The 23982-nt window shown below is 37.2% G+C and overlaps 1 protein-coding gene across 2 annotated transcripts in view; it reads left to right on the top strand.

Moving 5' to 3' along the window:
- Positions 1-23982, top strand: part of LOC144980742 (carbohydrate sulfotransferase 15-like) — a 130565-nt gene that overhangs the window by 79283 nt on the left and 27300 nt on the right. For both annotated transcript variants that reach the window (XM_078928482.1, XM_078928481.1), the window contains exons 3-4: positions 18119-18219; positions 22872-23091. In XM_078928482.1, coding sequence (XP_078784608.1) covers positions 18119-18219; positions 22872-23091 — 321 coding nt within the window. The remainder of the gene's footprint in view (positions 1-18118; positions 18220-22871; positions 23092-23982) is intronic.

Genomic DNA, 23982 nt, shown 5'->3' with positions numbered 1-23982 from the left:
GAGATTTGAGCACCTTTATTGAATATAGCGGTATATATAGCGCAAGTATATTGTTTTTGTATACAACATTCCTCTCTCCCGCTCTCTCCCTCTCTCTCTCTCTCTCTCTCTCTCTCTCTCTCTCTCTCTCTCTATCTATCTATCTATCTCTCTCTCTTTCTCTCTCTCTATCTATCTATCTATCTCTCTCTCTCTCTCTCTCTCTCTCTCTCTCTCTCTCTCGACGCATAGTTGAGTCCTTGGAAAAGACTCTTTACTCACATTCTCTCACCGTGCTCAGGTGTAGAATGAGTACCTGGCCGTTAACAGCGTTGTCTTTGTCCGAAAAATTGTAATATCGCCTAACAGGCGTCATGTCTCGTCCTACATGTTAAATGTTGCTGTTGACCAGGGACGTGCTTTGAGCACGTTAAGTGGATATTGCGCTATATAAAAGCTCAATTTAATTTAATTTAGTTTTCTTTACATTAAGTTCTTGATAGTTATTATTTCACACCATTCAACAAATCTTTTAATTTCGTTACAATAATTCAATACATCATCTCCGGTTGTTATCGAGGCCTGAATGGCGGTATCGTCGGCATACTTTAAAATATTCACATTACTTGTGCCGCTTATGAAGTCATTTGTGTATATAACGAAAAGTGTTGGAGCAATATATATAAATAATAATATAAATAATATAAAAACGCCCATAGACTTGCCTCACTCTTTAAATAAACAATCATCATCATTTTCATAATTAATATTAAAATAATTACTTTTGTTTTGAGTGAACCAGAGACTATGGGATGTGGGCAACAATGGGGACTGAACCAGAGACTATTAGGGAGGGAGGGACCCGGAACACCCACTTATTGGTGGACACTAGTGGGAAGCTATCCCGGGACTATAAATGTTAGAGTCTAAACCCTGGACAAATGAGATATGGACACGAGTGAAAAGTAATTCCTAGACTACCTGAGATGGGCCCCAGTGGGGAACGAGCTCAGAACTATGGAAGTTGAATGGCCAAGATTACAAGATGTAGACATATTGTTCCATGTTTAATCCTCACTGGTGTCCGACAGAGATAGTCCAGGGTTCACTTTCTACTCAATTTCTTCTTCCGTATTCCTGGGTCAGTCCCCAGTAGTCTCCATATCTCACAGTCCCAGGTTTATTCCCATTTTGAGTCCACCTCCCCTGGTACAGGGTTCAATCCCACTGGTATCCACCTCTCATAGCCCTGGATTCACTCACTCTCCACTGGTATCCACCTAAGTGAGTCTCAGGTTAGCTCCCCACTGGTGTACATCTACCACAGTCCAAGGTTTGCTCCCCACTTGTGTCCACTTCCCCTAGTTCTGGGTTCAATCCCCACTGGTGACATCCCACTTAGACTCCACTGGACGAAGCCTTGGGTTCATTCTTTAGTAGTGTCCACATCTCGCAGTCTTACGACACTTGTATCTCATCCGATAGTCCTTTGACCATTCCCCATTGGTGTCCATCCCCATTATTCTGGATTCTCTGCCCACTGGTGTCCACCTCACACAGTTCTGGTTTCACTCCTTATTGATGTCTCCTTCCCATAGCCCCGGGTTCGCTTCTCATTGGTGTCCTTCCATTTTTTAAATCCCAGGTTTTAAAAATCTCCACTTGTGTCCACCTCCCCTAGTCCCAGGTTCAATCACCTCTGGTGTCGACCTCCCACAGTCCCAGATTAAGTCCCCACTTTTGTCCACCCGAGGTGGACTGTTGAAGCCTATTTGAAAAAAAAACCAGATAGTTCCAGCGTTGTTAAAGCATTAACCAATCAGAATACTCTTCTCCATTTAATCCGTTCTGTTCACTTGAATTTGTATTTCCTGGTAACGAAAAAGTCTGTCAAACATTCCTCAATTGGATTCAATAGTCTGATGTCACGTCGCCCAGCAATGGCGGCCATCGTGGTTCTAAACAAAGAAAATCTGTACTTTTTATTCTTCATGCTGGCTAGAACTTTTCATATGTCTTGTGATCAGAATGTGTAAAAGTCAAAACATGATCAGATTTATAATGTTTTTTTTTCTTCTCTGGATACGCTTTTATGCTAGTCGGAGAAATATTTCATAAGGGCGTCCGCCATTGTTCCGATAGTTTAGAGCCAGTTACTAAGTTACCATGCGTCATTACGAGGGAAGAGACCTTACGACTGTTGAAGGGTATTGATAGGTAATCCGCCACCTCTTGTTGCTATGCCTGGCAGGTAATTAACACGGATATATTTATTTTTACTATTATTGGACAGAATGTGTTCCGGGTTATCCAATCAACATAAAGTGTTTACGCGTTTTAAACACATTGATGGTTCCTCCGTCACCTCTTGTTTCTGTGCCTGTCAAGCTATTGACATTAATGCCTTGTTAACTATTATCTTATAGTATGAGCCTTCACTTCATCAATCAACATGTAGTGCATACACTTTTGAAAATGGCGTTAGTTATCGTATGTCTTATTAAAACCAGTAGAATAAACATTTAAGTTGTTTTATTTTAGACTCTAACTTTCTCTAACATTTGCTTTCGGATCGGAAGGTCCTGGGTTCGAGCCTCGCGCTCGGCGCATAGTTGAGTCCTTGGAAAAGTCTCTTTACTCACATTCTCTCACCATACTCAGGTGTTAAATGAGTACCTGGCCGTTAACAGCGTTGTCTTTGTCCGAAAAATTATAATATCGCCTAACAGGCGTCATGTCCCGTCCTACATGTTAAATGTTGCTGTTGATCAGGTACCCCTTGTAAAGCGCTTTGAGCACAATTTAGTGGATATTGCGCTATATAAAGCTTAATTTAAATTTAACTTTTAAAATAAAGTATATTTTGGCCATGAAATCAACCGCTATGGGTCTTAGCATAGCCATCGTTAACTTATAGCCTGACACTAAAACCGTAGCCATCGTTAACTGACACTGACCTAAAAAAGACGTCAAAAGACAAGTCTTTGGCCACAAAAGAAAACAAATTATGAGTTGTATTCAATAGTTCAACCAATGGGCTCATTTGTTTCCTTCTTCTAACAACTCACTAAGCCGTTGACAACCTAAAAATGACGTCAAAATATGGGTTTTAGTGGGTTTTTAGTAGTGTCAGGCTTAAGTTAACGATGGCTTCGATCCATCATCCCAACAGTGTGAGTATTTATCAGGATATATTGACACACTGATGAGGAAAGGCATTCGTCTAGTTTTAATGAAATACATACGGTAAATTTCAAAGATGTATGCACCGCACGTTGATTTAATAGACACCTAGATAACCACGCATCTCGGAAAGTAGTCATTATGTAAACTAAACATCGACAGTGATTAGTACTACAAGATAATAGTTTTAAACTGCATCCATGTCGACAGTTTGCCTGAGGAGGAAACATCATTAAAGATCCAACCAAAAGAGTGCCTGCATTCAATAACGCCAGGAAATACTGGATTTCCTCAAACCGCCTCTTAACTGGACATGGCAGAACTGCATCAAATATGTGCAGATGGAAACTTGGAAACAGTGATACCTGCCAGAAATGTCAGGCAGCCCCAGAGACCAGCGATCACATCGTCCTCCACTGTCCAGTCACTAAACTTGAAGGTGGCTGCGAAACCATCCTTAGGGCGGAGGAAGACTTTAGAAGCTGGGTTGACGAAATACATTTGGAGGTGTAGCCATACGCTACTACTACGACAGTTTGCCATGCATATCAAAAAGATGTCACAGGGGAAGAAGCATCAATGCGGATGATCTATATTACCGTCCCATGTGCTCTAGGCCATTGGTCACATTGGAAAGTGTGCTCAAAATTAATCACATAGTGAAAAGTGTTCACAGTTTGAGAAATATCCAACGTCACAATTGGTCATTTTGCTCAGCATGACTCATAGGTATGTTTACAACTTTCAGAAACATAACAGCGTCTTTACATTTATTAAGAAATGTCCAATCGTTGTACAGCAACAAATCATGTGATCCATGAATAATAGGCTGGACGGAAACAAGGATATAAATCGCTCCCACTGAAATCACGTATGAAGAGCACTTGGTGCAAAAACTCTCCAGCAATTCGAGTTAAGCTAGCACTATTCAGTATCAGATACTGAATAGCGGTTTTGCACTACTTAATATCTGATACGGAATAGTGGTTTTGCACTATTTAATATCTGATATGGAATAGTGGTTTTGCACTATTTAATATCTGATACGGAATAGTGGTTTTGCACTATTTAATATCTGATACTAAATAGCTGTTTTGCACTATTCAGTATCAGATACTGAATAGCGGTTTTGCACTATAATACGGTGTTTTTTTTTCCGAAACCCGACAAAGTTATGGGAAGAGGGCAGCTGTGGAGTGAATCTGGGACTCAGAGAAGTGTACACCAGTGGGGAGTGAACCTGGGACTTGGTTTCGACGGGCTTCATAATAAAAAGCAATTAATTTTTTACGAAACCCGACGACACCTGGTAATATCCGACAAAGTTATGGGAGGTAGGCAACAGCGTGTGTGTGTGTGAGTGTGTGTGTGTGTGTGTAAGGGGGGGGGGCGGAGGAGGGGGTGAACCTGAGATTCAGGGAAGTGTACACCAGTGGGGAATGAACCTGGGACTCTGGGTTTTGTAAAAAAAGCAATAACAAATGGGGGGGGGGAATTACTTTTTTACGAAACCCGACAATATGCAGCAAAGTTGTGGAAAGTAAGCAAAGCGTGGGGAGTGAACCTGGGACTCAGTGAAGTGTACACCAGTGGGGAGTGAACCTGAGACTGTGGTTATCGGCGGGCTTCAGTTAGTTTCATATAAAAACAATTACTTTTTTATGAAACCCGACGAAACCTGGCAATATCCGAGAAAGCTATGGGTAGTAGGCAACAGTGGGGAGTGAACCTGAGATTCGGGGAAGTGTACACCAGTTGGGAGTGAACCTGGGACTGGGTTTCGGTGGGTTTTGTAAAAAAAAAAAAGCTTTTTAATTACTTTTTGTTTACGAAATGCGCCAAATCCGAACAAAATGGGGCAAAGTTATGGAAAGTAGGCAAATAATGGGGAGTGAACCTGAGATTAAGGGAAGTGTACACCAGTGGGGAGTGAACCTGAGACTATGCTTTTCGAGGGGTTTCAGTGAGTTTCACATAAAAGCAATTACTATTTTACGAAACCCGGCAATATCCGACAGTTATTGAAAGTAGGCAAACAGTGGGGAGTGAACCTGAGACTGAGGGAAGTGTACACCAGTGGGGAGTGACCCTGAGACTTTGGTTTTTGGTGGGTTTCAGCGAGTTTCATATAAAAGCAATTACTATTTTACGAAACCCGACGAAACCTGGCAATATCCGACAAAGTTATTGAAGTAGGCAACTGTGGGGGGGGGGGGGGGGGGGGGGGCTTGTGTGAACCTGAGATTCAGGGAAGTGTACACTTGTGGGGAGTGAACCTGGGACTTGGATTTTGTAAAAAAGCAATACCAAGGGGGAGGGGGAATTACTTTTTTAGGATACCGCCAAAACCCGACAAAGTTATGGGAAGCAGGCGGCAGTGGGGAGTGAATCTGGGATTTGGACACTGATGAGGATTGGACCTGGGACTGCGAGAGGCTGATACCAGTGAACAGTGAGCCCAGAATGTACTTTTATTTCGAAACCTACCGAAATTGTCAAAAGTTATGGGAAGTGGGCACCATTGGGCAATGAACCGGGACTCAGGGAAGTGCACACCGGTTGGGAGTGAATCTGGGACTGTGAGAAGAGGATATCAGTGGAAACGAACCTGGGACTATGGGGAAGATGGATACCAGTGGGAAATGAAGCCGGACTATGCGAGTTGGGTACCAGAGGAGAATGAAGCAATTACTTTTTTACGAAACCCGCCGAAAAAACATAGACTTAGGTTTACTCCCCAATAGTGTACACTTCCCTGAGTCTCAGGTTCACTCCCCCACTGTTGACTACTTTCTGTCCATAACTTTGTCGGATATTGTCGGGTTTCGTAAAAAAGTAATTGCTTTTTTTCACGAAACCCAGTCCCAGGTTCACTATCCAATTGTTTACACTTCCCTGAGTCCCAGGTTCACTCCCCACTGCTGCCTACTTCCCATAACTTTGTCGGGTTTTGGCGTGTTTCGGCAGGTTTCGTACAAAAAGAAACACCCCTAAAAATACCACGTGTATTCAGTAAATAGATGTCAATTGTAGTCTAATATTCAGTAGCTATTTAAATTATTATTAATTATTATTATTATTATTATTTATTATTCTATATCATATATATATATCATCTATATCATATCATATCATATCATCATCATCATCATTATTATATTATTATATTATTATTATTATTATTATTATTATTATATTATATATATTATTATAATAAATATATATTATACTATACTACTACTACTATTACTATATACTATATATACTTATTATATATATTAATAATTATATATTATAATAATACTCATCATCATCATCATATCATCATCATCATCATATATCATATATATATCATATCATATTAATCATAATATAATATAATATATATAATATATAATAATATATATAATATATATATAATAATATAATAATAATAATAATAATAATAATAATAATAATAATAATAATAATAATAATAATAATAATAATAATAATAATATAATAATAATATATAATAATAATAATAATAATAATAATAATAATAATAATAATAATAATAATAATAATAATAATAATATAATAATATAATAATATAATAATAATAATAATATAATAATAATAATATATATAATAATAATAATAATAATAATAATAATAATAATAATAATAATAATAATAATAATAATAATAATAATAATAATATAATATAATAATAAATAATAATAATAATAATATATAATAATAATAATAATAATAATAATAATAATAATAATATAATAATAATATATCATAATAATAATTAATAATATAATAATAATAATAATAATAATAATAATAATAATAATAATAATAATAATAATATATAATAATATATAATAATTTAATTAATAATAATAATAATAATAATAATAATAATAATAATAAATAATAATAATAATAATAATATAATAATAAATAATAATAATAATAATAATAATAATAATAATAATAATAATAATAATAATAATAATAATAATAATAATAAAAAATAACGATCAAAGTATTTTTACAACTTTGAATCGGGCTGTCAGTTACTGCAGGTGTTCAATCTCACAGACTAGGTCCTGTATTCTCTATGTTCAATCCGGAAGTTGGCCAGCAGTTTATTCAACCGAGATTGTCGCACTTTTCACTCTCTACGCTATCCTTATGGATACTGAATAGTGGCAAAGCACTATTCAATATCTGATACTGAATAACCACTTCGTTAGAGTTAATTGTGGTCCTGTCATTTCAAACAGTGCTTCGTTTTTGGAGTATGCGTTACGTGTTTATGTTTGACGTTTTCATATGGCAAAGGGACGTAAGCGCCAGCGTAAACAAAAACAAGCTATTTATATTATGGAAGTTTTATGGGAATCCTCGTTTTCACGTCACGCAATACTATCTGGGTTATGTAGTAGTAATGTACAATCTAACGCTATCAGAAATACAACATTTTGTAATTGAAACATTAAACAAATCTTTAAACTTCGAACACATTTAAGACCATAACTATAAAACTAACCCCATGACGCTTACTTCCCTTTGTCGTAAGAAGTCAGTTGTTTTGATGCATAAATTGGACCCTTGATACATCTTTTCATAGAATGAAACATAAAAATTCCCCAAAAATGTAATAAATATAATTTAATTATCCATGATTCGAATGTTAAATAAAACTGCTGTAAACAGTCGCCAATGAACGAATAACTTTATCAATGTTGAAAATAATCGGCACCTAAAAATTAACCGTAAATATTTGACCAATGAAAACATAGGATTTATGGCACACCTTCACGTGTGCTCGGACAATCATAGTTGTTTGTTTATACACAATCATGTGAATGAAGTCGACCTCTCTCTGATCATTGTTATTGTTTTTATACCGCCAAATGGGTGGCTAGTAACCACACCATTTTCTCGGCAATATTATAGAGAGTATGCGCTTGGCTAAGAAGCTCACAACATTGCCACCCGGAAGTATAACGACCAACACACAAAACCATGTGTAACCTTTAACGGTTATTGATAGTATGCGCTTGGCTAAGAAGCTCATAACATTGCCATCCGGAAGTATAACGGACCAACACACAAAACTGTGTGTATCCATGAACGTTTATAGTCAGGTTAATACAGTTCAGTGAGCATTACTCATAAACGCGGATGGCAAAAAACAATAACAAAGACCTGAGTGACGTCATCTTCGAACTATCTATAGTCTGGTTCGACAGCTTGGTGAGAATTAGAAGCGGATGGCAAAAAGCAATAACAAAGACCTGAGTGACGTTAACTTCGTTCTATCTATAGATGGAACCAAGATGACGTCACTCAGGTCTTTGCTATTTAAATTTTTTTTTTGCAATCCATGTTTGTGAGTAATTCTCACTAAACTGTATTAATCTGTAGCCATCGTTAACATATGTGACCCTACGCCTCGAAGCGGTATTAAGTCGGGATTTGGAAAACGAAGAAAACCGGTTTTAAAATGGAAATGGTCAAAATGATCAAATTTCAGTTTTGGTTGTTTTATAAACTACAATCATTTTTCTACATGAAAACATAATAATTCAACATAAATATTGAGGATAAGTTATATAAATTTAAAGTTTAAAAATGCAACTATCAATGGCACATTCAAAACGAGAGTTGACTCTTCTCAGAGAGCCACCATTTCCAAGACTTAGTAATATTAAGTCTTTTTCTCCACCAATAAGATGTAAGATACCACAGCTAAGGGCGTGTCTTTATCTATCTCAGAGTAGGCATGACTGTTTCCACAATTTCATGGTTCAAACAATAATGAACTTTAAAAACGGTAAACAAGTCTAGGTTTTTCCTTGACAACTTTACAAATGAATGATTCTGATTGGTCAACGCTCATCACATGCGTGATGCCTGTACTGTAGGATAAACATTTCATATTAAGCAGAATAGTAAATAGAGCATGAAAAAAGTTAAATGTTTCAAAACTGTACTTTGGAATTATAAATCCTTCTTTAACTTTTGGCATTTTGAAACCGTAAGTCCTCTGATAAATAAGACAAAATGCCCGGGCGGTGTGTCATGACGTCAGCATGCGTGTGTTACATATGTGTGTGTTTGTGCCTTTCGATATACACCAAGTGCTATTATTTCTTTGTCTAGCTGCATTGGTTAATGATCGAGGTGAGGGTCCTTTGTCCTTCTTTCTTTATTCATGATTGCCTAATCTTACACTTACAGAGATTGTTGTAGGATAAACATTTCATATTAAGCAGAATAGTAAATAGAGCATGAAAAAAGTTAAATGTATGGATAGACAAAGAGAAAGAGAGGCATATATATATAGAGAGAGATAGGTAGATAGATAGATAGATAGATAGATAGATAGATAGATAGATAGATAGATAGATAGATAGATAGATAGATAGATAGATAGATAGATGAAAAGGAGAGAGAGACAAACAAAGAGGGAGAGAGAGACACACAGAGAGAGAGAGAGAGAGAGAGAGAGAGAGAGAGAGAGAGAGAGATGTTCGTTTTGTCGTGTTTTCTCTGTATATAGAAATAAGGCGAGGCGGGGGGAGGGGGGGGGGAGTCTTTTTAGACAATCAACAATGTGGGTAAAAAAACTTGAAGAAATTGAAGAACTTGAGAGATTCAATAAAATGTTTTCATGTACGTCATTACACAATAAGCCCCACCCCCTCCTCCTGAAGCTGTCATCTGTCTCAAAATGGAACAATGGAATGAATAATTTGACCAGCCCATTTCTTTATTTGCAATCTCATTGGTCAATATGTTTCCAGTCCATTGACTATGACTTACTTTCTCTCTATCCTCCCCCTCTCGATCCTCTTTTTCTTTATCTCTCTCTCTCTCTCTCTCTCTCTCTCTCTCTCTTTCTCTTTCTCTCTCTCTCTCTCTCTCTCTCTCTCTCTCTCTCTCCTCTCCTCTCTTGCTCGCTCTCTTACGTGTGTGTGTGTGTGTGTGTGTGTGTGTGTGTGTGTGTATTTTATTCTCTCATTCTTTCTCTTCCTCTCCCATCCTCTTTCTTGATATTTCTTTCCCTGCCCACCCGGCTTCACATAGTTTCAAAACTGTACTTTGGAATTATAAATCCTTCTTTAACTTTTGGCATTTTGAAACCGTAAGTCCTCTGATAAATAAGACAAAAATGTCACATTAAAATTCTTATTTCATTGATTCTTTATTTAAATACAAAAATATCTTCAAAAAGTGCGCAATGTCATAAAATTGTCGCCATTAAAAATAAAATTGTGTGTTTTATTTATGTTAAGGAAATCTTACATAATAATGAATAACTACAAACGTAATACTAGGATTATTTCAAAAAATGTGTATGTACATTATCAACTGTATTTTAAGCTCATGCCAGATTCAGTGATGCGAAAACTCCGGTTTCACCGGAAAAACAGTAGTGTAAAAAATTCCGGATTACGGGCAACTTCCGTCGAATTCCGGTGATGTTTAATTGTTCCAAGATTACTCCCCCCCCCCCCCCCCCCCCCCGCCCCCCTTCCCGTCAAGTCAATACTAACACAACCACCACCACAACATCATCTTCATTACCACTACAACTATAACCACCACCACCACATCATCATTACCACTACAGCAGCGACCGTCACCACCACATCATCAGCACTATCACCACTACTACAACCACAACCATCACTACCACTACTTCTACAACCACCACCACAACACTATCATCACTACCACTACTACTAAAGCCACCACCACCACCACATCATCATCATCATCATCATCATCATCATCATCATCATCATCATCATCATCACTACCACTCCTACAACAACCACCATCACATCGTCATCATCACCACTGTTACTACTACAACTACAACCACCATCACCACCACATCATCATCACTACTACTACAACCATCACTACCACTACTACTACTACAATCACATCACCATCCCGACCACCACTACTGCAACAACCACCACATCACCATCCCTACCACCAGTACTGCAACAACCATCACATCACCATCCATGCCCCCGACAACTACAACCGCCATTACATCATCATCTCTACCACCACCATCACATCACCATCCCTGCAACTACTATTACAACCACCACAACCCCACCCCTACCACCACCAATACTACTGCAACCAGTGTTGCAATCGCCGTAAAAACCCTTCAAACAAATTTAGCTCAAATATCTCTCTCTCTCTCTCTCTCTCTCTCTCTCTCTCTCTCTCTCTCTCTCTCTCTCTCCACATTCACACAAACACAAACACACACACACACACACATACTCACGCACGCATACACAAACAATAAATTGCGATCACTGGATTAATTTTTATGTTCACCTTCCTGCACTTGCCAATAATAGCTAATAACAAATACTTTTACATCAAACTTTAGCCTCGTTCGTTTTAAAAGTTCGTGTTGCTCTACTTAACACTTGATGCACTTTTAGCACTCTCTCTCTCTCACAGTGTTCCAAAAGCGATCTTTTAGTTCAGCCCGAGGCGACCAAAAGAGATACTATTTTTAGAAGGCCCTGGTTCAGCCCGCTTAACCCCTGCTCTCGCAATGCATACTGTCACGCTTCACCGATTTCTGCTATTCAGTCAGAGCCTTTTGTGGCTATTGAAATTATCAACCTTTGTTATGGTTTTTAAACCTGTTTTTAACTATTTTAAAAATGTTATTTATAAATACAAAGTGATTACTTAGAAAAAGGAGAAGATGATCTTTATTCTGATATAATTTTATTAATAATAAGACGTATATAATTTTCACACTAAACATTAACTTTCAGAGTATTTTTGAAAAATAAATCACTCAAACATGTATAATAAACTCTTAATTATCTAAAAATTTAAACGACCAAAGTGAAAAAATAATTCACTAATTAAAAGTCAAAGACTATTTCTAATTACTCACAAAATTTCACATGTGCCGGAAATTTGGTTATTTCACTATTCCGTCTGATATTTGAACCCCCCCCCCCCCCCCCCCCCATTTAACATTCGACATCCTTGAGGATTCAATATGCAATCTCTCTTGTATTACAACTCCAGATTACAGAATATAGTTAGAATGCCATCAAACATACTTTAATATTATATATTCACTTTCTTTAAAAAGCAGATACCCAGCACTTTATCTGTGTTTACAAAAAAATGAATTCATTTTATTTTAAAAGTCATTGTGAAAACTAGTAGAGTCCATTAATACGTCCAAACCCATTTATAAATTAGATATTAAGTAATTTGCGTATTGAGTAATTTGCGTATTGAGTAATTTGCGTGTCAATGCATGAGTGTGTTTATATTTGTGTATGTGTGTGTGTGTGTTTGTGTTAGAGATTGGGAGTTGCTAGTGTGTGTTGGTATGTGTATGGATCTGTTTAGGTGTGAGAAAGAACAAAAAGATTTGTGGTGGAGGATGTAGCTATTGAACGGATAGTTGGAGGGAGAAAGGGATAGAGAGAAAAGAGAAAAAAGGGGAGGGGATTGAGAAAACAACATATAACTCAAAATATACAAATAACAGCTCTATTTTTAGAGGAAGTTTAACCACGTAATATGTCAAATGTTTCCAATATGTGGTGTTTTGGAAGTACATTTTGAGGAAAGTAATTACGGTATATTGTCATATATTTCTCTATCTTGCTATTAACACTTTCTATTACTGTCTCTGTGACTGGTTTTGTGTGAGAAATTAGTGAATGTATTTCATAATAAGCTCCATTTATTTCATCAAAACATTTGTTTATAGTTTCAGCTTTATCTCTGATTAATTTATTGTTTGTATACATGTATGTTTTAGAAACAACATTTTCAGTGATTTTTTTGTAAACGTCTTGTGTGTAATATCTATGGCAATGATTTCCTATGAAGCTACGACTATGACATACTTGAGATATGATTGTGTTTGTTTTTAATATATCATCAAGAGAACTGCAGACTGGCCCACATCGTTCTGACAGTTTCTCTTTATGAACAACTAAGGCTATTTTTTCTTCTGTGATTGGGATATTAGTTTCCCATTCTTTTCTCTCTTGAGGCACATCAGTGAGCAATTCACAGGTCTTGTAAGATTCTGCAACTGCTAGTAGACTCTTATATGTTTTCATGTCTCTCATTTTCTTTTCACATTTATAGCATATAACTTCTGAATGTTTATTTTTAAGGCCGTTCCAATATCAATGTCAAAGAACAGTTTGATTTCATTTTTGAAGTCTTTACAAAAAAAATGTTTTTCCTGTTTTTAGCCTTTTCTTTAACTGTTAGTGCACCTTTAGCACATAAACAACATAGTGAATTCAGATCTTTAAGTGTATCACAAGTGTATGTTCCCTTTTTACCTGATAGGTGAAACCAAAAAAATCATAAAAAATAAACTACGCTTCACGCACTAACCGAACTTTCACACCAAAAAGACAATAAAATTTAAAAACTTATAAATTATCAACGAAGGAAATCTATCGTTTGGTTAATGAGATATCACTAATTATATTTGAGAAATCACTTTTCAAAATTCCATTATGTACATACTTTTATGACCCAAGTTACAACATAACCAATAAACTTATTTTGATGAGAATTTCACAATGATGTGTAGGAAAGAAGGGTAAATGATATTCAACTAAAAATATAATGTTATATTCAATTATCGGGGTGAAAAAATGTTTGAATTAACACAAAAAAACGAGAGATAGGGATCAGTATGGAATGCACCCAGGATTAAGATTACCTGCTGTGAAATCACTGACTTCACGGTTCAGTGACTCAGACTAAAAGATCCATGAGAAGCAATTTGGAACACTGTGCTCTCTCTCTCTCTCTCAAACACACACACACACACACACACACACACACACACACTACAACCACCACCACCGCATCTTCATCACGACTACTACAACAATCACCACCACCATCACATAATCACTGCCACTACTACTTCAACCACCACCACCACATCATTATCACTACTACTACAACCACCACCACCACATCATCATCACTACCACTACTACTACTACAACCACCACCACCACCACATCGTCATTGTCATAGTCTCAAGTGAGTAAAGAACTACTCGACTATGCATAAAGATATGTAGAATGAGGCCCCAGAATTTACTAGTTACTATAAATGAAAAACAATTAACGATTTGTTTAAGATGAAATAAAAAGAAAGATGAAATTTAATTAAAAGAGATAAATAGTGATTGTGGTAGTTACAAATAGAAACGTGAATATATTACGTAACTTATGATGATTTAATTTCAGGTACGTAAGGTTACGTTTCCAGGCAGTTGACAGGCGTGGGTGCTATATTCATCCGATAACGGGCTCAGGCTCGTAAAGTTCCACTTCCAGGCAATTGAGAAGGGGTTATTCAGATGTTTCTTCGACAGCGGGCTCAGGTTTGATCCTTAAAATGTTGACGGTTACACCGTCAAAGGTAAAAGCTCCGGCGTCTTGATGGTGGCGATAAAATATCCACAAAGTATCAAAAGATAAAAATCTTCAAATATATATGAGAAATGGAGCAACTGGCCGTCCGGCATAGATTGTAGAGAGAAGTGAGTGTAGAATGTTAGACCTATCAGCTTTTATAATAAGTGGCTACGTGACAGAATATAGAACGAAAAGTATTCACTAATTAGAAATTAATTCGAGGGAAGGCTATAAAAGGAAAGACGATCTAACATTAGAAGGTAAAGTTTATCTAAGCCTACCGAAATATAACTGGAGTGAGATGAATTCAGTTCTTAATAAAATAAAATTTAATAAGATAATTGTGAACAACCTTTACTGTGACAGTCATTACTACTACAACCACTACCACTACATCATCATTACTACTACAATCACTCACACAACATCATCACAACTACTACAACCACAGTCACCACCACCACCACATCATCATCACTACCACTACTACTAATATAACAGCCATAATGACATCATCACCATCACTACTACTACTACTACTACTACTACTACTACTACTACTACTACTACTACTACTACTACAACCACCACCACAACATCATCCTCACTTCCATAATTATGTTTTGGAGCTTTTCTTCACTTGAAATCAGGAAACTTTGGGGTTTTATTTGGCAATGTGTTCATTTATCAGAAAATATTTGTAATCAGTTATCTATTTAGATCTATACAATATGTAAACACAATACCAAATATCATCCCAATTCCCTTTTTGTTTTTGTGAAATTCCTCTTTCGGCATTGAAATTCCTCCGAGTGGTGTCTGAAATTTATGTGAGTAAAATTAAAAATTGGCGTCTCTGCAAATTTTACTATTCTCGTCAAATTTTCAATGCCCGTATCTGAGGAGTTATTTTGCACATTGATTTGACTGTGCGTGAAAACGTACCTCACTTCAAAGTCAATTTTCTCATAACTTGGTTTTTACACTCTCCCTACTTCAAACGGTCATATTTGGGCAATTAATAATCCGAATTTTATAAATTTGGTATCAAAATTGTAAGCATAATATAAGCTATGATTGGGTACCAAAAACCCAAAATTGAAAAATCCGACTTAATACCGTTTCGAGGCGGAGGATCACATATAAATAGTATGCACTTGGCTAAGAAGCTCATAACATTGCCATCCGGAAGTATAACGGACCAACACACAAAAATGTGTGTATCCGTGAACATTTATAGTCAGGTTAATACAGTTCAGTGAGCATTACTCAAAAACGCGGATGGCAAAAAAAGCAACAACAAAGGCCTGAGTGACGTCATCTTCGAACTATCTATAGCCTGACTCTAGAACCCTCTTGTACTGGCAGTTTGACGTCATTTTTTAGATTTGTGTTGCGTCTAGTGAATTGTCGTTAGTAGAGCTCAAGGAGACAAGTTAATTCAGTGGTTGAACTATTGAATACAACTCACGATTTGTTTTCTTTTGTAACAAAAGACTGGCCTTTTGACGTCATTTTTTGGTCAGTGTCAGGCTATAACTTTACGATGGCTACAATTGGATTCAGTAGTCTGATGTCACGCGCCCGGCAACGGCGGCCATCTTGGTTCTAAACAAAGAAAATCATTACTTTTTATTCTTCATGCTGGCTAGAACTTTTCATTCCCTTTTCATATGCCTTGTGATCAGAATGTGTAAAAGTCAAAACATGATCAAATTGATGGGGTTTTTTCCTCTGGCTACGCGTTTAAGCTCGCCGGAGAAATATTTCATACGGCGTCTGCCATTGTTCCGATAGTTTAGAGCCAGTGTTACTAAGTTACCATGCGTCATTAGGAAGGAAGTGACGTTATGACTGTTGAAGACTATTAATCAGACTATAAACGTTCAAAGTTACACACAGTTTTGTGTGTTGGTCTGTTATACTTCCGGATGGTAATATCATGAGCTTCTAAGCCAAGCGCATACTATCTATAAACGTTTAAAGTTTCACATAGTTTTCTATGTTGGTCAGGCAGTAGAACAGTGGGTATTTTATAAAAGCGATAGTAAAACCTGTGTAGGTCGCTATGTTTACCAGTTGTCTTCAACAGTCGTGACGTCACGTCCCTCGTAATGACGCATAGTAACTTAGTAACTGGTTCTAAACTATCGGAACAATGGCGGACGCTTTTAGGAAATACTTCGACGAGCATAAAAGTGTATCCAGAGGAGAAAAACATTATATAGCTGATCATGTTTTGACTTTTATACATTCTGATCACATGACCTGTGAAAAGGTTCTAGCCAGCATGAAGAATAAAAAGTACCGATTCTCTTTGTTTAGAACCAAGCTGCTGGTTGCTGGGCGGACGTGACATCATCAGACTATTGAACCCTATTACTGCCATTATTCACATTATGACGACTGTCCGAGAGGCTTGGTTATCTAAGGGCTAACCCAGTGGCCATCGTTATGTTATAGCCTGATACTGAAATCCAAAAGGACTGGCAGTTTGACGTCATTATTTGGTTTTTACACCTCTTAATGAGTTGTCGTTAGTAGAGCTCATGGAAACAAGTTATTTCATTGGTTGAACTATTGAATACAATCACGATTTGTTTTCTTTTGCGGCATTTTGACGTCATTTTTTGGTCAGTATCAAGCCATAACTTTACGAAGGCCACGCTAACCCACACCGGAGACTGACCCCGACGACTTGTCAGTATGTAAGTAACCCTTCAGAGTCCTTGGGCCCATGGAGTTGGAGTTTATCCCGGTTTCTATAGCATGAAACGGACAATATCAATTGCTCGCTATCCTTTGGATAGGACGCTGGTCTATAGCAAAGTACTAATCCGCCAAATCTAACAAACCCAGCTACCCATTCACTGCTGGATGGATAGAGGGGTCACAAGAAATAAATCTCGACTGCGCCCGGGATCGATCTCATTGCCTTTGCGTGTGAAGCGAGTGCGCTACCAACTGAGCTATCGGGGCCCCCCTGGATGAATTATGCCCTATATAAAATCTCAAGGTATATTTCCCCTTGTGCGGCTCTGTGGTCTTGTGGTATGACACTCGCTTTCGGATCGGAAGGTCCTGGGTTCGAGCCTCGCTCGGCGCATCGTTGAGTCCTTTGAAAAGACTCTTTACTCACATTCCCTCACCGTACTCAGGTGTAAAATAAGTACCCGGCCGTTAACAGCGTTGTCTCTGTCCGAGACAAATTATAATATCGCCTAACAGGCGTCATATTAATAATATATCTTTATTGTCCCCAAAAAAGTGGCAATTTGTCATTTGGTTACACATTTATAACAATACAATATTGACATAGACAAACTCATACAAGATGCACACTAGTAACATAGTAGTTATCGTAAAAAAAAAAGTGTGTCATGTCCCGTCCTAGATGTTAAGTGTTGCTGTTGGCCAGGGACCCCTTCTAAAGCGCTTTGAGCACGTTTAGTGAATATTGCTTCTACTGTTTTCAGCCAGTCAAGCCAGTCAAGCCAGTGAAGTTGTGTCGCCAAGTCACAGATGTGTTGACCCTAAGGCTGTGTTGTATAGGAGAGTGGAGGACATTTTCTGTCAGGTCAGTTTAGGAGTCTCTCTCTCTCTCTCTCTCTCTCTCTCTCTCTCTTTTCTTATATATATATATATATATATATATATATATATATATATATATATATATAAAGTGTTGGTGGGTACTCGTAGGTACGAAAGTGCTTGATAATGATGGTTAGAGCTAATATACAATATAGATGGGATCACTCACTTATATGTGGCCAAAACATCTATTTCTGTGGCTTTCATCCATGTCGTCAGTTGGCATATTTTTTCAATCTGTTTTGCTTCCAAGTCGATGTTGTGTTTGGCGTTGGCGGGTGCCAACTGACGACATGGATGAAAGCCACAGAAACAGTTGTTTTGGCCACATATAAGTGAGTGATCCCATTTATATTATATATATATACTAGTAAAAAGCCCGCAATTTCGCGGGGAAAGAACTATTTTCATTCGATACTGTACTCACCAACATTTAATGAGGGCAGATTGGTAAACAACGTTGTCTGTGTAATTTGGTATATCTTCGGTTGATTTTTCTGTGTGGCCCAACATGAAGTTTAAGCCACTATAGCCTCTGACCCGTGACATCAAAGGTGAAAATACAAAGAATACTGGGGATGTAGGAGCTTTCAGAATGTCTCCCGTTTACTTAACTTATGGAAAAACAAACACCCCAGCACCTTTAATAACACTTATGATATCCTCTCGAGCTAACCCTAATAGAAAAAAACAACTCTCGGACTGCTTTGCACTACCTTTCAATACTTAAAAATCACAATGGCGGCCAAAAATCAAAACAATGGTCAAATTAGGAAATTTTAAAGTTTCACAAATCTATCAAGGTTTGTTCTAGAGTTTTTAAAATACTTCTATATGACAAACTGAATAAATAAATGCCTGACAAAATATCAACGGTGAAAATACAAATTTAAAGAATACTGGGAATGTAGGAGCTTTCGGAATGTCTCCCATTTACTTAACTTATGGAAAAACAAACACCCTAGCACCTTTAATAACACTTATGACTAACCTCTCGAGCTAACCCTAATAATAAAAAAACAACTCTCGGACTTCTTTGCACTACCTTTCAATACTTAACAAATCACAATGGCGGCCGAAAATCAAAACAATGGTCAAATTAGGAAATTTTAAAGTTTCACAAATCTATCAAGGTTTGTTCTAGAGTTTTTAAAATGCCTGACAAAATACCAACGGTGAAAATACAAATTTAAAGAATACTGGGGATGTAGGAGCTTTCGGAATGTCTCCCCTTTACTTAACTTATGGAAAAACAAACACCCTAGCACCTTTAATAACACTTATGACTAACCTCTCGAGCTAACCCTAATAGTAAAAAAAGAATCAAAATGGCGACTGAAATACGTTCATGTGATCAAGTGAATAATATCACTATGAAAGCCACGATTTGCTGAAAAATGCCAACACACACACATGTATACACCACACACAACACACACACACACACACAAACATACACACATACACACAAACAAACATACACGCAATTAGAACAAAACTGATCACTGCTAAATCAACAACACAACGGAAGTAATAATAATACTTGATGTCATAAATAGATGACGCAAACTGACAACTTTTTACAGTGACGAAATTGGTTGATTTTGGGACTGTTTAGTCTCGTCGGTACGTATTTTATGATATCTGTGTGACTCAACGAACATTCAAACTGACTTTGAATTATAAAAGTAAATCAAGTTATATGTTTATCTATCTGTAAAAAATACATTTCTAATTTTCAAATCTTTCATTAGAGTTGTGCACCGTATCAATTTTTTTATTGACTCAAATAAGCACAATGTTCTCCACAATGCTATGTTTTTTAAAGAAAGGATATATATATATATATATATATATATATATATATATATATATATATATATATATATATACATATATATATATATGAGTGTTGGTGGGTACTCGTAGGTACGAAAGTGCTCGATAATGATGGTTAGAGCTAATATAGAATACAAATTGTCACTCACATTTTTTGTGGCCGAGACGATTCGTTTCTGTGTCTCTTTACACGTCCTCAGTTGGCGTAATTCTTAGTAATGTCCATTACTAAGGATTACGCCGACTGAGGACGTGTAAAGAGACACAGAAACGAATCGTCTCGGCCACAAAAAATGTGAGTGACAATTTGTATTCTATATATATATATATATATTTCTGTTTGGCCTGTGTATTTTTCCTGCTCGGTTTTGGTTCAGAGGTATGGTCTTCGTACCGTGTTTTGTTGTTAAGGGTTTTACCGCTTGCAACACATTTAGGTCATATCAGCGCCAGTAAAAAGGAAGAAAATGGAATAGTAAAAAGTTCTAGAATTACAATTAAAGCACACAAGAAAAGATAAGACGAAGGGGAATTGTACAAATAAGGAATTTGTGTAGATTCCAAAAGCATACCATCAAAGTACTTAGTTTGAGATCACCTAAAAGTCTCATCCAGATACGAACACAGGCCCCTACTAAGAGGAATACACTCAAATGCTTACATTATAAATTCAAAATAACAAATATAATAATACATAACATGGAGATGATTTACAAGGACAAAAATATCATCTCTCAAAACTATCACTACATTCGACTGTTTTCCTCCCAGCCAAGGTCCCCGGTCAGAGTCAGGACAAAACTAAGTAATCTCATTCCAAGACAAAGACAGAAAGCCATTGGAAAACATAAGTAGTGGTATAGAAGACACCGCAAGTACCTCCCTGTCCACTATGGGAGGTCAGGAAGCCCACCCAGGTACCCGAGTTCGACTACCCGTAGCGCTGTGTGGCCTTGAACAAGTAACCTAGCCTTAGCTCCTGGGTGGGGTTCCTGACCTCCCATAGCGGGCAGGGAGGTACATACTGTCTTCTATCCCCTTATATCTGTTTTCCAACATGCTTTCTGTCTTTGTCTTGGAATGAGATTACATGGTTTTGTTCTAGCTCTGGCAGGAGTTCTAGCTGGGAGGGAAACAGTCAAATGCATAGTCATTGTTTTGGGAGATGATATTTTTTCCTTGTCAATCATCTCTCTGTTATTTAGACTCTATATTATTATATTTGTTATTTTGAATGTGTAATGTAAGCATTTGAGTGTATTCTTCTTTGTTGGATTTTGTGCTTGTGTCCGAATGAGACTTATAGGTGGTTTCAAACTAAGTACGTTGATAGTATGATCTTGGAATCTACATCTGATCCCTATTTGTTCCCAATTCCCCTATGTCTTACTTTCTCTTGGGTGCTTTATTTGTAATTCAAGAACTTTTTACTATCCCATCTTTTTCCTTTTTACTGGCGCTGATTGCAAGCGCCGTAAAACCCTTAAAAACAAAAAAAAACTAGCCTTAGCTCATTTTGCGGGGGCTGCAGTGCAGATGACCCCTGGCTTTTTCCAGTCTTGGATCCTAAAGAAAACAATTCCCTTAGGGATGAATAAAGGGAATTTATTATTATTTTATTATTTATTATTGTTTCAGTGACTGTGGCTTGCCTTTATGCATTGGTTTTGCTACAGATGGCTATAGGGAATGAGATTAGCAGAAGAGTAGCGTCCCTTGATTGGACGTCACCTTACAGAGAGAACGTCAATTTGGTTTTGCGCATGCGTACAACCAACATGACGTTCTCTCTCTAATAACTTTTCCGCCGGTGACGTCACAGACTATGGGTGACGTCCAATCAAGTGACGCTACTCTTCCGCTAATCTCATTCCCTATTGGGTCTTGTGCGGCTATGTAGTCTTGTGCGGCTATGTAGTCTTGTGATATAGCACTCGCTTTCGGATCGGAAGGTCCTGGGTTCGAGCCTCCTTGGAAATGACTCTTTACCCCCATTCTCTCACCGTAATCATGTGTAAAATTAGTACCTGGCCATCAACAGCGGTGTCTCTGTCGGAAAATGTGAAATATCGCCTAACAGGCGTCATGTTTCGTTCTACATATTATTACGTGTTGCTGTTGGTCAGGCACCATTTGTACAGAGCTTTGAGCACATTTAGTTTAATGATTTTTTTTTTTGTTTTTAAGGGTTTTACGGCGCTTGCAACACATTTGGTCATATCAGCGCCAGTAAAAAGGAAGAAAATGGGATTGTAAAAGTTCTAGAATTACAATAACGCATCCAAGAAAAGGGAAGACAAAGGGGAATTAGTTCAAATAAGAAACAGGTGTAGATTTCAAAAGCACACTATCAAAGTACTTAGTTCGAGATACTAAAAGTCTCATCCAGACACAAGTACAGGTCCCCACTAAGAGGAACACACTCAAATGTTTTACAAATCATACTATAATATAAAGAAACATAATGCAGTGCATAACAGAGAGCCAATTTACAAGGAAAAAAATATCATCTCCCAAAACTCTAACTAAACATTTGACTGTTTCCCTCCCAGCCAGGGTTTCCGGCCAGTGCCTGGAAAAAGCCAAGTAATCTCATTCCAAGAAAAAGATAGAAAGCATGGTGAAAACAGATATAGGTGTGTAGAAGACACAGTAAGTACCTCCCCACATTTAGTGGATAATGGGCTAAATAAAACCTTTAGTTTTTTGGGTTTTTTTGTTTAATCCATCATTGCCGATCTTATTCCAGTACTTGAAACTCATTTTTTGTCGTTCTTTTTGTTTTTTTTCAAACAGAAAATTCCAGACTTCGAGAAGGAGTTGAAGAACCCGTGCTTCTACGAATATGGCAAGGATTTTGTTCCGACCTTGAAGTGTCTTCCATATTTCTATATTATCGGAATGGACAAGTGTGGCACCACAGACTTGCATAGCAGAATGATGTCTCATCCACACATAAGAGGCAACAGGGGAAGTCTGGACAAAGAAACGCAATTTTGGGCCTGGAAACGTTATGGTAACAAAACATATTTGTTTACTGTTAATTATATGACATAATCAGTCGGATGGTGAACATTTTTTGATTACATTTTCTGAAAGAACGTGCTCTCCAGAGCATTTTAATTTTTATTTGAAGAAAATCGAATGATTTTTCATGAAGTTATGGTCAGATGTATGGGAAAGGTATCCAGCAACTTTTCTCAAATTTCATACTTTTTCAACATCACTAGCTGTAAAAGAATACTTAGAAGTGAAATTAAGCTTTGGTATTTCCCGAAGTTGTACAAAAAGGGTTGATTTAATCATTTATGACAAGAACTCATTTGACCTTCTAACAATATCTCAGTTCAAACCTTTTCACCATCCGACTGATTATGTGATTCACTGTAACGGGTGGAGGTTTAGATCGCTCTGTTGGTAGAAAGTTTGGGAATCTTGACAGCTCAGTTGGTAAAGCACTAACTTAAAACACAAAATGACGGAGATCGATCCAGATTGATCTCAAGATATATAATTTTGTTTTCTGACCGCCTTGTCCACCCAGCAATAATTGGGGGTAGCTGGGTCGGTTGGATCTTGCGGCAGATACATTGCAATAATATACTAGCGTCTTGCCCAAAGGGTAGTAATAACTTGTTCATTTACGCTATTGAAACAGGGATTTAAAACAAAATTTGGACAAACTCCGGTTCCATGAGCTTTAGGGTTCTGTGAAGGACTACATTGTTCAGTTGGGAGAGGATTTGCTGAGCTATTGAAAACGCGACCGGTTTGAAACCAATAGATAGATATTACGTCAATGCCACCCCACCACAGCAAGTTGTGCCAATATTCATCACATGAAGATGAAACTAATTTGGATTGGATTGGATAGGATTGGGTTGGATTGGGAGGGATTGGATAGGAT

This window comes from Berghia stephanieae, chromosome 10, assembly GCF_034508935.2.
Source record: "Berghia stephanieae isolate SIO BIC M18660-M18661 chromosome 10, UCSD_Bste_1.3, whole genome shotgun sequence".
Classification (NCBI taxonomy): Eukaryota; Metazoa; Mollusca; class Gastropoda; order Nudibranchia; family Aeolidiidae; genus Berghia; species Berghia stephanieae.
The sequence above is the reverse complement of the archived record's forward strand: the minus strand, read 5'-3'. Positions and strand labels throughout refer to the sequence as shown.